The sequence below is a fragment of the Lissotriton vulgaris genome, chromosome 6 (assembly GCF_964263255.1).
Source record: "Lissotriton vulgaris chromosome 6, aLisVul1.2, whole genome shotgun sequence".
Lineage (NCBI taxonomy): Eukaryota > Metazoa > Chordata > Amphibia > Caudata > Salamandridae > Lissotriton > Lissotriton vulgaris.
Window position 1 is genome coordinate 1,672,931,026 of NC_141694.1, and position 17,808 is coordinate 1,672,948,833.

General features: G+C 43.1%; 1 protein-coding gene across 2 annotated transcripts in view; it reads right to left on the reverse strand.

Moving 5' to 3' along the window:
* INTS7 (integrator complex subunit 7) overlaps nt 1-17,808 on the reverse strand; it is a 363,775-nt gene that overhangs the window by 45,820 nt on the left and 300,147 nt on the right. For both annotated transcript variants that reach the window (XM_086927848.1, XM_086927847.1), the window contains exons 13-14: nt 1,933-2,139; nt 1,449-1,643 (exon numbers count right to left, since the gene is read on the reverse strand). In XM_086927848.1, coding sequence (XP_086783974.1) covers nt 1,449-1,643; nt 1,933-2,139 — 402 coding nt within the window. The remainder of the gene's footprint in view (nt 1-1,448; nt 1,644-1,932; nt 2,140-17,808) is intronic.

Consider the following 17,808-nt stretch of genomic DNA (forward strand, 5'->3'; position numbering starts at 1 on the left):
CCTTCAAGTGAGGGTGGTATGACGATGTGAAAAAAACATAAAAAGCACAAATTAACAAGTTCTGTTAAAATATTTTGGACGCCCTCTAAAGTCCCTCACATATTTTGCTTTCAATATATTTTTAATTTCTCAAATAGTATAAAAGTAACACAGAACATTGCTTTCCGACTGTTGATTAAAAACTGAAACTGTCCCCTTAAGCTATGATCTGATTTAAAATACTTGGCTTTCTTGCTATGCTTTATAGTGCATTTATTTGTTGCGATACATAGAAAAAAACCTACATGTCAATTCTTTCTTTATTTGTTAGCAGGTGTGCTCTTAATCACTAGCAACATTCTTCAACTGGACTGCTGTATTTAACAGTTTATAGAATAATGGTGGGAAAATAAGTTTGTCATTGGAATAAATTTCAAGTGGGGAGGGTGGGGCATTACAACGTTTGCAGACCACTGGTTCTAGGACACACCTGGAGCATCATATTATTATGAATAGTTTCATTACTTTAAAGTAGCAACTTCCAAACCAAGCCATAAGGTTTGAGATTTCCGCCGAGGAGAACAACCAAGGTAGAGTGGCCAATGTCCTAGTGTGATCAGGTGACCATTAGGCTAGATTGTTATGTACAATCAAGACAGGTTCCAACAAGTGCAGAGTGCATGCATTGAGTACCAAATCAATTTTATGGCAATTAAATGAGTGTATAGTTGATATTTTCACCAGATTGAAATGAACATTTAGTATCTTACAAAAATCAATAAAATTGAGACTAGTACAAGTTCTACATGTGGCTTTAGTATCACTGAGATGTCCGGAAAAAGTTAAGGGGAGAGATATGTATGCACTAGTTCTCAAAAACAGGATCAAAAGCAGAGATACCAATTTTGAAGATATGCTTCAAATCATCACCCATAAGAAAATAGGATCAGTAGTTCCAAGCTCCATGTAAATGGCACCAAAGGCTGTGTTCAGAGTCTTGCTCATTGACAGAGGTGATTATCATTCTACATCAATGAATCTGCACAAAAATTTCTTATAGTAAAAATCATGAAGGTCATCCCACTGGCAAGCATGTAGCCTGATACCATTCAAGACTTGCTTACCTTTGAGGAGGAAACTGCCATCTTACTACACTCCCTCTAGCCCTACATGCAGAACCTCTACGAATGACCTTCCACAGGGAACACTCAACTCACATTTTTCATCACATACACTCCATTTTCCCTTTCAGGGTAAAGTGGAGATTATATTTGCAATGTTCATTGTATAAATAGCAAAAGCAATCTAGAAGTGATCATATCACATCGTGAACAGCGTTTTGAATATCGATTGTAGCTATGAAAACATCTTCTGGAATTCTGTCAGAAGTACAAGAGCACAACATCAAATAATGGATTGATTTTTACACCAGGAATGTGGAAGGCTGGGAGCGAGGCAGGGAAGAGTACCTGATTGGAGATACGCCCACATTTCTGTAGTTCACTTCCTGACGTCATTGCAATGGTTGTGGCAATGGCGGGTGGAGGGCTGGTCTTCAAGCTGTTACATGTGCAGATGAGCTGAGAGAAGGCCTGAAGGAGGTCAATTCGGAGTTTGACAAACTCACATTGAAAACTCTGTGGATTCAGAGGAGTGCTGGCAGCCTGAAACAGAAAAACAACGTATCTAGCTATAATTTAATGCCAAAGAGTCATAAGATGATAGTGTTTTGTGAATTTTTACTGGGACAAATGCTCTTTACAAATAAGGTCCAACTTTTCATGTAATCTTCTTTCAAATAAAGTGAAATATGTTAACATTAAAGGAGATGGACAAAATGCGAAAGTCACACAAATTTAAAAGTTTCATTTTTAAAATGCCACAGAATGCTCAATTTCAATCCCGACGCTATTTGCTACCTATCCATATCAACAGAGCACAGCATGTACTTACTGTCAGTGAGGCAATTCCTTTGTGATAAGACTTTAGAGACTCTGCAATGCAAGAGAGAGCCAAGCCATAGTCTTCCTCCTGCAGGGCAGTCAGGCACTGTTCAGCTTGAGAGAACTCCTTTAGACTGTTCAGCCAGAAGTAAAAATGCTCCGATGCCACCTGAGTCAGCAGGCTCTGGTAGAGCTCTCGGGCCATGTCATGATTCCCCTAAGAAGAAAGAGAGACAAAGGTTGTGGTAGATGCTTGGCCTGTGGCTGGACTGAACAAGTTTGTACCACGTTTGGTAATCTAGATCATGAGTCTCCACCCTTTTTAGGTCTCGCCTGTCAATGCGCATGCGCATTGAGCTTGCAAGACTATAGGGGCTTAAACAGACTTTAACCAACTTGCGATTCCATGGCGATTCCTTGCAGTGCCCGTCAAATTTAAGCTCAATGGGCAAGCGCATTTAAATTAAAAGCGCGTGGCTCCCTCCCACGGCTATCCCCACCCCCAGCCGCCAGCACCTCCCCTCGTTCTCCCCACACACAGCCAGGCTCACATTTCTCCTCCCCCTCCCCAGCCGCCAGCACCTCCCCTCTCTCTCCCTGCACACAGTCGGGCTCGCATTTCTCCTCCCCCTCCCCAGCCGCCAGCACCTCCCCTCTCTCTCCCTGCAGTTTCACGGCCGTGTCTCGTCTTAAACACGCATTTGAGATCTTCGCATTAAATACTAAAAGATGTTGGAAGCCTCATATTCTTAAAAAAATTTGTAATAACTAACACACATTGGAAGCCCTCTATCTGTTTCGTGTGCCTTGATGGGGTGGGGGGCTGAGGGGGCTTTGAATGCGGCTTCCCTTTGCAGGATCAGTTTGAAGCCCTGCTCTTAACTATGCAGCCTCGACACTCAGTACAAACGGAGTAGCAGCAGAAAGGAACGGGCTGCAACTTGCAAAACTCCACGACTCCAAGCGCCACCGCCTCAGCCTGCACAACTTGTCATATAGATGCTGCTTTTCTATATACTTTGTTAAGTTAGCATGAGTTTATTAAGTGTTTAAACGACATTTTCCTTTGGCTTCAGTTTGCACACGACACATAAATGTTATTGTAGCTTTCAACCTAGACGAAAGATGTGATTTACTTGAAAATAGTATGTTATTGCTCTGATATCAGTCGTGCTTGGTACACTGTCTGAACAGTGAGTGCTGAACCCTCTAAGAATAACCTAACACAAGGTTGCTGGGAGCTCTGATCCTCGCACCACTAGACATAACACAAATACAGTTGCTGCCAACATTGGGCTTTAAGCGGGTTTAAGATAGAGTTACTGAGAATGCAAAAACACATTTGATGGTGCTTCGCATGCAGAGAACTGGTAGCTGATGATGTGATCCTCTCCTCCTGACATTTAGAGGTATGGGCCCGCCCTGCTAAAACCCAAATGAGACCTTCTTAGATATAATATAGTAAGCTAAATAGGGAGCGCGAAAAATAGGTGATACAAATTTCTATTGATTTTTGCATTATAATATGCTATCACCGTTTGCTTATTATGGATTAGTGACTATGCTGATAACTCTGATTTTTTATAATATGTCTTCTTGTATTATATAAGATACTGCGTTTGAGAACCTTGCATTGAATAATAAATATTTCAAAGTTGCACGTGTCCTCTTTTATTCCACGTTCTGGTTTGAAATGATTATAGAGCGAAAGAGTGTTCATGTGTTCCACGATACCTGAGGTAACCTAAGTTCATGTTCTGGTTTGTCTAAGTCATTGGGAGTTTGTTATGACCAATGAGACACTGTAGCTAGCTCGGTAAGGGGATTTTGGATACTGAGGTGAGTTTTGGGTCACCCTAATTCACTGAGGTTCCTGATCTCGATGCACAGTTCTGTAAGAGAACGGAATCCCTGCTACATGGCGCCCATACGTTGTTGGCCTTATATCATGACACTCGAGTAGTATATCATTCAAACCTTAACCCCTTCATTCCTGTTTCCGGAAAACAGTGGTGTCGGACAAACCTATTTTTGAAATAGGTCTTTTCAAGCTTGAATCTTACTAAAACGGTTTCCTTCAATTACTACCCAGTTGTGTTACAAAGTACTCTTTGTTTTTTCACTTTCCTGTGCAGTCATGGCACAAGCCGTGGACATCCCGCTGCATAGTCGCATTGCGGTGCGTGATCATTTGCGGGCTTATGATGTTCCTGTGGTTGGCTGTGGTTCTGGTGGTGAGTGCGGAACATGCTTACCCATACGAACTGTTTTATTCGTGGGTGAGATTTCCGGCGGTGGACACAAATTCTGGTGTGTTCCACACGTACACTGCGTCACCTGTACCTGCTGAATATGCTCCGTACAGAGCACAGGAAGTACTTATTGATGTTTGGCAGCATGGAGTTTGGTTTGGTGGCGCCCTACCCCACTCTCTAACCGCTCCGAGATTAGGTCCTTTGTCCATTCCAGGCGCAAATTGGCCCGCTTTGGCTGGATTTACTCCTCACCCTAATCACGGCAATTGTAACTTAGGTGAACTTCGGCGACTTCATGCAGTCGCTATTGCCGTGATTAGAGCCCTTGTGCATTACACAAGTCGTAATGTTCATGGGGCAGCCCCTAGAGGTGCAGCCCTTCCAGCAGGGCAGGCTGGTTTGAAAATCAGTCTTGTCATGGTGAATTCCGTTATGGGCAAGAAGCCCCAGGATAAGGATGATTTTCCTTTCTGGCTTGCCGAGAAATTTGACCAGCTGGAAGCGGTATTTCCGAATACGACTCCTGGTGAAAAACACCGGATTCTAACGCTTAGCTTGCCGAAGGATTTAGCCCCCGAGCTTGGTGACTGTGAGTCCTGGGGTAAGACTTTTGCAGCAGTCTATTCGAGGTGCTATGGCACCCCGTCTATGTCCAATCTGTCATCGGTCCTTAAACGTGTTCAAGATGATCACGGACCGGAGTCTGCGGTTGAATTGGGTATGCGGCTGTGTGGCACCTTTGATGTGGTTTGCGATCTGATCCTTGCAAATGTCAAGGGAGATGCAGTGAACTTTCAGGCGGCTAACGCGTTAAAGGGAATTCCCGATCCCGAGAAACCCCGACAGTTAGCAAAGATAATTGTGGCGGCTTATAAAACGGTTGGCCGCAATGCCAAGGGTCTTAAGCCTTTTTCTGATAAAGAGAAAAAGCAGCCCCATGGACAGACTTCGGCAGCGGCGGTTCAACCCAATACCAATAAAAAACAAAATTGGCCTAAAAAACAGAAACAGGGTAAGCAACAGCAACAACAGGCTCAGACAGCTCGCCCTGCGTCTCCCTTGCCTGCGCAGTCGGAACGTGTTTATGATTTGCGCGACCGCGCAATGATTAAATCTCCTGATCGGTTTCAGGCTTCTGACCAACGCTCTCCTCGTTTCTTTCAGGACTCATCGGCTCCGTCAACCGGTGGTGGAGGGGGCGGCAGGGGCCGGGGTGGCCAGCAAGGACGTGACCAGCCCCGCCCGCGCAACGGTGCAGACAAGCAGGAGGGCTCTACGCCCAAGAGACCGCAGTTTGACAAGAAGAAAGTCGCTGCCTTAACTGCGCATCGATATGCCCCAGATTGTGAGAACGCGGCTTCGGAATCTGACGTGGGCTCTGACCTTGCTGGACAGCTCGGCGGAGATTACCATAGTGAGAGAGGCCCTCCGTCCACTACTGAAGGTGACAGCGACTGATACTTATGTTGTCATTGAAACAGCTGATACACAAGTTGCTCCCCCTGATAGACTTTTTGAAATTGTCCTGTTGATAGAAGGTGACATACAGCGTACCATAAAAGGGGTGTTTTGGGAAAATCTTCCACCTACGTATGACATTTTGCTTTCGGAGGCTGACTGGCCCCCACCTTTTGTTCTCGCAGCTCCGAGAGGGGAGGAGGTAATCCTCCCCAGTTTCGCGAACATTGTTTCAAGAGTGGAAGCGCTGCACTTTGCAGAAGAGTGGGCTCTGGCGCTTGCACCGGCTGTGTACCGCAATCAATGTGGCTTGGATAAATTGTCCCCAAGCCACGAGATTCCTTTACGGTCTCGGTCTCAGCCGCAGCCTCAACCTCAATATCCCATACAACGTGAAGCCAAAGCTTCGGTCGCAGCGATCCTTGAACAATTGGAATATCAAGGTGTAATTGAAACGTGTGTGTCACCGATGAATAACCCCCTCTTTACTGTGAACAAGCCGGACGGCTCATATCCTTTGGTTTTAGATTACTGGCATTTGAACTCGTCTTGCCGTAACTGTGCAGTACAGAACACCCACGGCTCTGCCCTTGGGAATAGTCTTGTGCGTAAGCGGTTCAAAACCACGCTTGACATTTCCAATGGTTTTTATGCCCATAGTTTGGATTGTCTAAGTTCCCAATGGACCTCCTTCACATGCGGCGGTGTGCAAAAAATGTTTAGGCGTCTCCCAATTGGCTATAAGAATAGTCCTGGAGTATTTTCCGCCCGCATTGTCTCTCTGTTGGAGAGGGTCGACCCAGATGCTTGTTCTTATGTGGATGACATCTATCTCACAGACGACAAACTTTGGGAGCATCTGTGTCGAGTGAACAGTACTATTTGTAACTTTGAAGACATGCGTTACAAGTTTAACTTTGCAAAATCGCACATTGCAGAGTACACAGTGTTGTTTCTAGGCTATGAACTAAACAATGAAGGAAAAGGATTGGCTCCTCACTTTCTGGAGAAATGCGCACAGTTGCGCTCCCCGACAACACTGAAAAAATTGCAATCTTTACTGGGCTTTTTGAATTTCGGAAGAACATACATTCCGGAATATGCCCAGCGTATCAAGCTTTTGTATGCTTTGATACAACCATCTTTTTCCAAATCATGCTGGCTGCCAGAGCATTCAGCTATTCTGCAGTCTTTGCAAGCTGATTTGCTCGCTTCTGAATATTTACAGACTCGTGATAACCAGACCAACCTGGTGATAAGAATTGTCCCTGGGACGATAGGTTTCACGTACCTAACTTTTAAGGAAGGAGATACAGTACCTATTGCTTACAAGTCACACTTGTACATTTCGGCTGAAATGCGGTTTTCCACTGTGGAGAAAGTTTTGACGGCTGTGCAGATGGCAATTCTCAAGGAACGTGCCCTGTCACAGGGAAAACGCATGTTGGTTGTTACCCCGTGTCCTGCCTTGGAGGCAGTTAGGAAAGCCAGTGTACCAAATTCCAAAGCTTTGCACCCTCGGTGGATTCAATGGGCTGCGTCCTTGACATCCCAGGATGTCACGTTTATTTTTGACGCCTCTTTACGGTCGCAGGAGTACTTACAGTATGAATTTGTTCATCCTGCTCCTTTAGCAATGCGACCCCTGGAGGATTTCCATTGCATCATTTACACCGATGGTTAGGCGCAGGTTGCGCATGGCTCTAAACATGCCTACGTTTCCGCATGCGCCATTGTGGTCGGTGCCATAGTGAACAATGAGTTCAAGTCCAGTGTCGTGTATACGCAGACGCTTGGGGACTGCACCGCACAATTAGCAGAGCTTCGTGCTCTGATGCTTGCGTTGGAGTACACCGATCCTTGTGTGACGACTTTAATCGTAAGTGACTCTTACTACTGTGTCCAGTCTTACAATGAAAACTTGTTCTTTTGGATTCAGAATGAATTTCGTGATTCCAAAGGTAGCACAATAAAACATAAAATGATCTGGGTCCGAGTGGCGGAACTTAAAGAAAAGTTACCACTCGAATTTGTGATTCATACTCTTGGCCACCTGCGTGTGGGAGTCCACTCTGTCGGTAATTCGCTTGCTGATGAAGCGGCGAAGTCAGCAGTATCAAAATACTTAGTTGCAGCAGTTACACGGTCCAAAAGTAAGATAGATGATGACATCTTGGCAGCTGTTGCTGCCACTGAGAAGGGAGGTAAATATCCTTTGGGGTTCCCTTCGAAGTACACATACCACTTAAGTCCCGATAAGGTTCCTTATGTGAAAATTCCTGATGTTGGTGAACGTTTAATTCCCAACTCGGATCGCAGAGCTACTTTGATTACAGCGGCTCATGAAGGTGTGGCTTCTGCGCATGTGGGCGTCTCAGCCACTGTAACTCAGCTACAACAGAGGTTCTGGTGGCGGGAACTGTACAAACAGACACGCGATTATGTCCTTCAATGTGACATTTGCCAGCAGATTAAACCTTCAACTGCTGCGCGTCCGCCTCAGACACAGTTGTACATTTCTAATAAACCTCTGGGATGCGTTTATTTAGATCACCGCGGTCCTTTTTCTTCTGATACTGCGTATAAATACATCTTAGTAGCAGTTGATTCATGCACACGCTTTGTGTGGGTATGGCCCCATCGCAGCGCTGATTCACGGACTGTCATTAAGAATTTGCGTGTCTTTGTAGGGATTTTTGCCTGTGGTACCTTCAATTCGGATCAGGGTCCGGCTTTCGCCTCTAAGGCGTATAAGGATGCTAGGGTTTCGTTGGGGGGTCCAAGTCAAGTTTTCGTCTCCGTACAGACCTGAGGGTAACAGTGTAGTGGAACGAATGAACCGTGACTTAAAGCAATCTTTGACAGCTCGAGTTATAGGCACTGGCAGAAACTGGTTGGCCCATCTCAATGGCGTGCAGCGTGCGCTTAATAATCTCCCTAGAAGGTCTCTGTGTGGGCGGACCCCATACGAAATGCTCTTTGGTATCAAGATGTATGTCCCTGACCTCGACGGTCTAGACTGCAAGGCCCAGGCCGCGGCCTTTGACGTTGATGAACATTGTAATGTTTTACAGGATCTACAAAAGACCAGAGACAGTCTAGCTAAGGAACATTTGCCCTCCACATCGGATGATGCGTTGCATATCCCGGTAGTTGGCTGGCTACCCCGAGAGAGAACTGGTTCATGAGCAGATCGATAACCAGAAAGAGTTTGGTCCCTCATGTCGTGCACCGGTTCGAGTTCTTGGAGTGAAGGGCACAAGAACAGTCATATTACCACCACTTCCAGTTCGTAAGGAAAACAGATTTATCTCAATTGACAATGTCAAGACACACAGGGTGGCCGATTCTTCATAGCATGACACCGGCTGTATACTGTCCTTCCATGGTGAGGCATTCTGTGTTGGCCATTACTTCTGGTGCTGAGCCGGAGGTGTCCCTCGAGATGCCTGCTATTTCCAGTCCTTTATTAAATACTATTCCTGTTACTGACACTGATGAGCTGAACTACACCTATCCAACTGATTTATCAATGCTGGATTTGCAGACTCGTTTGGCCGGCCAGTCCAGATTTTCTTTTGACTCTGTTTCAGAACATTCAAAGAAACCTTCAACTATTGCAAAATATGCCACTTTGTTTAAAAAACATTTTTTAATTCCCCCTTGGACATACATTTGGTTGATTCTATTTTCATTTTATCTTTTCATGTCCATTGGTTTTGTGTTTTATTTTTTCCGTCTGATCGATTACCACTATGTCAAAGAAAGAACAGGAATTCGGTACCTTAATGGAACATTGGCCCCTCTTTCCTCTTCACATTCAGCACACAGACTGAAAAGAGATTTGAATACAGTTAACATTACTGCTTGGCCTGTTCTTGATGGGATTGTGTGGGATGCGGTTAGGTTTCAAATACATGGCCCCACTGAAGTGAATAATGTTCCGAATGTGCTTAGAGTAAACATGGGGGATGTGGTAAAACAAAATATACGTTCTGATGATTGGGATATTCAGGCCTGGAAGCATTGTTCTCTGATTTGAAATACTATGCTGCATTTGATGCTGAGGATTTATACTTAGATTCTGTTAATTATGGTGATTTGTTTTGTTTTCAACATTATGGTAATCATTTTCTACATAAAACAAATTCCAGGAGGGTTGCTGTAAATTACACACAGTGGGAACATTGCCCAGCTCCATTGGAAGGCAGCTCCAGTACATTTCTGAAAAAATACACTTATTTTATAGATTTTAATCAATCAAATCCTGAGTCGTTTTATTTCAAAATGACACAAAAGTCCATGTCCACAGTTAGACTTACCGATACGAAATTGCTGTATTCGAAGTCCTTTCTAGACAAGTTAGCTGTAGATGGCTACGAGCTATGGAAAGGAACAATTGACCTTAAATCGGTTTGGGGTACCAAAGATTGGCAGGTACAAGGCACTGAGGCTTTGCACCGTGCATGTCTCATCCGGAATCACATGTTTCTAAATTCTACTATTTCCCAAACAACATGCTTTGGATTGGCTACTTCTAAAATATTAAATACACCAATTATCCCCGAATTGGAAGAATATTCAGATTGGGGTAATTATACTGAATTGTCCATTCGTGAGTTACAAATTCTATTGCATAATTCATCCTTTAATGTATCCAGTTTGGATCCGAAGGGTTGGCTAATGTGGCATAGAAGTGCTGATTCTTGCCAACGTCGTTTTCTGGGTTTGACTGAAGGGTTTACACAAATCAGACCTGATCCCCGTTTTGAAACGGATTATACTGTCACAACTTACTCTGTGGGGAAACTGTGTCAGAATTGGTTACAACATTCCACGTTAGCTGCAGTTAAACTACATCTATCTCAGTTAAATGATAATGTGGATTTAAATGATTTTATAAAAGGCCCGGCTAATGGTAGGTCTAAACGGTGGATTTATGCGGTTTACAATGAAATTTGGAAATTTTCACAAATTGAGGCTGCTAAGCGCCTAAGGGCGATTGACCAGGCTAATTTGGAAAAAGTGCTTGCAGTTGTCGATAACAGTATTAACATGCTTTCTTCCTGGATTTACACGTTGAATAATATTGCTTCTTCTGTCGATGACATTGTGAATGATGAGGTGTCTGTATTATACCATGGTCAAAATCAATTGCGTTCTGTAATGCAGTTTGCATGGACACTACAGACTCTTAAGGAGGGCCGCGTGCCCTGGAGTTACATGAACGTGTCCTCCCTATTTGCCCCATTTAATTTGACTGACAAGCAGCGCATGCCATCAATGTGAGATGTATCATTTTCTATGTTACAAATTGAAAAGTTAGAATCTTTACCCTTTTCTGTAGCTGAAGCCGCTGCTGCAACATGGCTTATCCATGGAGTTATTACGTTACCATTTGCTTTGTACAAATTTACTAATTGTATGCGGTATATTGCAATAGGGCGATATGAACCACTAGGCCGTGCATTCCTCCATGAGGCATGGTCTTTACCATACACGTACAGGTGTCTGAAAGATGGAAAGGAAGTGAATCTAAATGGTGAAGAATGCACACAGTCGCCTGACCGTTCACTAATATGCAGACACATCCAGTTGCATGGTTCTTGTAATCAGGACCGGCCTAATTTAGCCTGTGTTTTGAAAGGCACGCCAGTTCCAGCAATAGTTCCCACATTTACATTATTGACAAATGGTAGTTATTTGCTTTTGAATAACGAAGAGTGTTGTGGGTTAATGGTCGGTATCGCTTATGTGGTTACTGTATCAGAACGTGTGGTGTGTTGCAAAAATGTGCTATATCCTCCCACACATGGGAATTCAGATGTTTCCATCTGGCCGCGCATCCCAACCTTGAAAGCGGAGTTCAATGGTATGAGTAGAATAAGAGCTCTTTTGTCACAAAAGGAAGTGGCCCTGAGCTCGGCCCGTGAAACTTATGTCCTTCACATAGCTAACACACGCACAGAGGTGCAGGCACTTTTAAATACTGGCTTGCCGTTTCATTTCTGCGAATTAGTTCATCAAATCTTGAATGCCTCCTCCACGTCTGGCTTAGCTCATTTTTTTAAATTGGTTAGCAGTGGTCTCGTGACTACATTTGAAAAGATTTTTGGAGAGCGATGCATGGACTAATGGGTCAGTGGGACATACCCGCAGCGGCGCATGAGTTTCTGGCACATAGCGTTCTTGAGAACCCACCGAGTTGTCCTCTGATGTTGCTAGAGGGTCCGGTGCTGGAGGAGCACGTATGTTCTTTCCCATTGCTTAATTGGATGGCTGAACTGTTTTCGGATGACAGTAATTTCATGTTGGAAGCTGTTGCTGCCTATTTTGCATATTCTGTCCATTCATGAGAGGCCTTGGAGACTTTCATTTTTATGGCACATGACTATTTAGTATTTTTAATAGGTGCCTTTTTCTAACGAACATTCAACTTTATATGATCTAGGCCTATGATTTTATATTTGGCCTCGAGTTCAAGACTTTGGATTAAATTTTGTTTGGCCACTATAGGCATTCGTACATATTTTTATATAATTTTTATATACACTTTTAGCTTGGCTCAATATTGTTGAACTCTGCTTTCATGTTATGCGTATATTCTAGTATTGGCTTGTGTTTTTTGACCGTCCTCGGATCATTGGGGGGCGGGAGGGGGGGGTGTCATATAGATGCTGCTTTTCTATATACTGTGTTAAGTTAGCATGAGTTTATTAAGTGTTTAAACGACATATTTTCCTTTGGCTTCAGTTTGCACACGACACATAAATGTTATTGTAGCTTTCAACCTAGACGAAAGATGTGATTTACTTGAGAATAATATGTTATTGCTCTGATATCAGTCGTGCTTGGTACACTGTCTGAACAGTGAGTGCTGAACCCTCTAAGAATAACCTAACACAAGGTTGCTGGGAGCTCTGATCCTCGCACCACTAGACATAACACAAATACAGTTGCTGCCAACATTGGGCTTTAAGCGGGTTTAAGATAGAGTTACTGAGAATGCAAAAACACATTTGATGGTGCTTCGCATGCAGAGAACTGGTAGCTGATGATGTGATCCTCTCCTCCTGACATTTAGAGGTATGGGCCCGCCCTGCTAAAACCCAAATGAGACCTTCTTAGATATAATATAGTAAGCTAAATAGGGAGCGCGAAAAATAGGTGATACAAATTTCTATTGATTTTTGCATTATAATATGCTATCACCGTTTGCTTATTATGGATTAGTGACTATGCTGATAACTCTGATTTTTTATAATATGTCTTCTTGTATTATATAAGATACTGCGTTTGAGAACCTTGCATTGAATAATAAATATTTCAAAGTTGCACGTGTCCTCTTTTACTCCACGTTCTGGCTTGAAATGATTATAGAGCGAAAGAGTGTTCATGTGTTCCACGATACCCGAGGTAACCTAAGTTCATGTTCTGGTTTGTCTAAGTCATTGGGAGTTTGTTATGACCAATGAGACACTGTAGCTAGCTCGGTAAGGGGATTTTGGTTACTGAGGTGAGTTTTGGGTCACCCTAATTCACTGAAGTTCCTGATCTCTATGCACAGTTCTGTAAGAGAACGGAATCCCTGCTACAAACTCATTTAGCAGAAAGGAACGGGCTGCAACTTGGAAAACTCCACGACTCCAAGCGCCACCGCCTCAGCCTAAACAAATCATTTTTTTTACCAGTGAAACAGACTATTTTTTTAAAAAAATTAGCCAGCCTTCGCCATCTGTTCCCCAACCGCCAGCACCTCTCCTCTCTCTCCCCGCACACATCCAGGCTCGCATTTCTCCTCCCCCTCCCCAGCCACCCTCACACACTCTCACAACCTCACACATCCTCACACCCTCAATCACACTCACACCCTCACCCTCACACACCATCACTCACCAACACACCCTCACCCACAACCTCAACACCCTCACCCTCACATACCATCACTCAACATCACCCCCTCACCCTCACACCCCCTCACCCTCAGTCACACACACTCAACCTTCAAACTTGCACACCCTCACTCACCTACACCTATCATCACACACTCACACCCCATTACCCTCACCTCTCATCTTCACACACCCTCACCCTCACAACCCTCACTCATACTCACACCGTCACCCTCACTCACCCACCATCACACACCCTCACACACCCTGATCCTCACATCCACTCACCCTCACAGTCCACCCTCCAACTCCACCCTACAACTCCACCCTCCAACTACTACTCCACCCTCCAACTACTAATCCACCCTCCAACTCCACACATAAATAGCCTTAGGCAACATTTATTTCAATAACTAAACATCGGATTACACACTTGTAAGTACTCAAAAATGAAAACATAATGCTTCGCGAGCACAGTGCATCAATTAATACATCAAAATGCAGAAAGGGATTGTAAAATATAAACTTTTTTTACAAAAACAATAAATGCAAACAAAATGGGGAAACATCTGAATACACAGCGAGTAATAGAACAATTTAAAAGGGGACAAAGCCATCTAAAGGACACAAATTCACAACATAAAGCAGTTACTAAAGCAAGGAAAAATGAATAAACCATTAAAAAATGGCGGGAATAATCCACAAAACAAAGAAAGTGCGTAATCACAAGAGCACGAGACTTCATAGCCTAATTGCAATTCTTCCAGAAATACAATAAAGTATTCCGCTCAAACTACCCAAAAAAAAAACAATTAATAAAGGTGGCTTCATATGTATACTTTGCCACAATTAATACGCATCTGTGGTCGAAAATTTAAAAGGAGGTAAACATTGTCTCTGATGAGCAAACACAGACAAAATGACTGCACATTTATGTTAATGCAAGCAAAGCTTTTGCAGTGCGAATTGATGTGTACCTTACAAAAAAAATGATAACTTTTTACATGCATAATATAAAAAAAGTTACTGATGTGTTTACATTAATTAATACATTTTAAGTGTACAATATACACGGAGAAAAAATGATCACTTATAGGCATCATCACAACAACTCACACTCACACCCTCACCCACCCTCTCCCTCAGCCTCACACACCCTCACTCATCCTCACCCTCCCTCACACCCTCTCATAACCTCACACACCCTCACACCCTCAATCACACTCACACCCTCACACACCATCACTAGGAAAAAACACATCCTCATGGAGTCCTCAACATTGGCTCTTCAGAATATTACTGAAGACCGAAATATAAATCAAAGTAATTACCCTTACACGACTACAACATACCCCTGCACCAAGTACCTCCTCTTCATATATTTCTAGTCCTTACAGTGCCATCCACTGAGAAACCCCAACATCCTACTCATATCTCATTTCAGTATACATAAAACTACATTACCATCACCAATGTTGTGCTAAAAGCAAAGGTCTCTTAAACAACATACATATTACTTACTAGGAACTTGCAGGTACTCCTAGGACATTGATATAATCTAAATTAAATTAAACCAGTGTGTACTAACAAGTGGATCTCGGTCTATAACCTCAAATATGAGAAATGCAGTAACACCTGCAAGTAACTATATAAAGCGATATGAAGGCATATTGAAGAGACTGATCTTGGAACAGATTTTTTACTCATGAAGATAATGACAAAGTGCCGTGAAGAGGTTAACCTTCGCACAAGAATTTGTAACAGACCGACACAACAGAAGGAGACACATTTTCCCCAGATTACTAAGTTGGCACAAGATTTCGGACAGGTTTCCGGCTATGAGGTCCTTGCGGCAAAAACAGCTATCATGGCCTGAAACTTTCCAGTTGGTGAGCTACCGACTAAGCGTGAAATAAGATATTTGGGGGTCAAGATTGTTCAGAACACTGACAAGATAGCAGAGATTAATTTAGTAAACGTATCAAAAGAATGCCAGAGACTTATGAAGTCTTGGGCTCATCTCACATTGTCTATTAAAGGAAGGATTAATTTAATTAAGATGGTTATACTTCCCAAAATTACTTTTCTTTTTGATACCATTCCCCTGCACTTTGATAAAAGAGAGATCGACAAACTCCAGCAAGCAATAAATTAATTTGCATGGGCCTATAAAGCTACAAGAATAGCATGGAAAAAGCTCAGGCGTAGGAGTGAGAAGGGAGGTCTAACATTACCTGAAATGCAGTATTATGCCTGGGGTTTTCAGATGTCACATTCAAGAATGCTATTGAAAACACCAGACCATACAGGGACAGGGGTAATGTTCTAATGTTCTCCGCTATGTTAAAAGGAGGGGACCTTCCACAGGTGGGATTCCTGTTTAAATTTGGGGATCAAAAATTCTTCAAGAAGATCAGGCTGAAAGTCCTATTGGGGACGGCCCGCACTTGGGCTAGAATTAAACAATGTACAGGCTTAAGTTATTTTTCGAGTTTGGCCCCTCTTTGGGACTCTCCAGGGGCTCCGGGCAGCTTAAAAGATAAATTAGCTATACCATTAAAGAATGCGGGAAATGAAAATATGGAGGGACCTGACCTTAGATGGTTCTCTTAAACCATGGATATCATTGCATAACACACTAGAGGGGGGCATGTCTAGATTTAAATATCTTCAGCTTCAGAGTTGGGGCCAGGAACTTAAAAAGCCAATAGGTATAGGAAATACCTTAGAAGAACAATTAGTCTCCAGGACATCAGGAAGGAAGGAAGTCTCTTTTTTCTATTGGGCTACAGATAGTGCTATTGATGGAGACTTTAAATTAGCCGTAGAACAATGGGGACTCCATATGCAAATATACAACTGGAAGATCTGTGGCAAACTTCCTTAAATACTCTGTATAAGACTGTGAAACCAGCATGGCTTAAGAGAAATCATGATTTCACGACCTATAGGGCTTATCTATCCCCAGCACGGTTATCGAAAATAGCCAGGGGTCCGGAGGTTAGCTGTAAGAAATGTGGTTTGAGGCATGCTTCAGACATCCACAAGTTCAAGGACTGCCCAATGATAAATGAATTTTGGGGGGAAAGTGGGTGATACTATAACAGATATTTTAGGATTCCCTGTTCAAATCTCCCTTCCTTTGGTTAATTTTGGTATAGATAGCGAAATAACAGGGCCCGTTAGAGGTTTTCTATTCTATGCAATATTACTGGGCAGGAGGGAAATCTGTAAGAAATGGGTAGAGGTTGTGCCCCCCACCCATTTGGGAATGTTTTGTAAAGTGGACTCAGACATGCTAAATGTTTATCTCCTTCCATAACAACTTTAAGGAGTCCTATGATTAAGACTCATAAATGCTCTTCGACTGTGTTGGGCCTTTTTTCTACCTGGTCAACATAAACAGTCACCGGTCAGAACCTATAAGAAAAGAGCAGGACCATTCCCCCTTTTCCAAATGGGGGTAACAGTGACCTCATGTGGGTTTGTCGGTAGCCTTCCCCAGATTCGATCTTGAAGCCTACGTCTCCCAAAAAACGAGAAACGGTTGCAGACATCCTACTGTTGTGTTAACTGAGGTCTGAGGCAAATGAGTATTTAAAACAAAAAAAAAACCAGAATGATTTGACTTCGATACCTTATCGGGGGTGATTAGCCGTGTTTTATAAATCCTGATTGATTGACCGATTGATTTGAGGTAGAATATCTGGTACATGGTACTACAGTGTAAATTCCATTTAACGGTGCACAGTCACTGTTTAATTTGTGCTGATATCACATGATGAAACATATGTCTGAGATTCTCTTGCACATTGGGGAAAATTCGAGCTGAGTGCCCCCAGTAAAAAATTACCTAGCATTTGACACCTTGTTGGTTCTCAGTTCCGTCTCTATGATTTTCACTAGCCCCAATATTACCAAGCAGCCTCTTCTCATTCCAAAGTCCAGAATTCTATTTTTAAGCTTTTTGAGAGGGTCAGGTTTCTCACCCCCACTATGTGTAACAATTCCTAATTCAGTCTTCAGTGGAAAATGGAATACTTCTCAGCACCCGAGAGGAGTGGACAAGTTTTCATTCCATCTGGTGTCAGGCAAGCATTCCCATGCTTTCCTTCTGCTCTCTTGGTCCCCAGTGGATAATCTCTCAATCTAAGCAGTTTACGGTCTGGGTTTTATCCTGATGGCAGTAGAACCATGCAGAGTGGACGAAGCACATTTTCCCTCTCAGAAGACCTGGTGTGTCATCAATATCTTTGTAGAAATAATACCACAGAAGAAGCA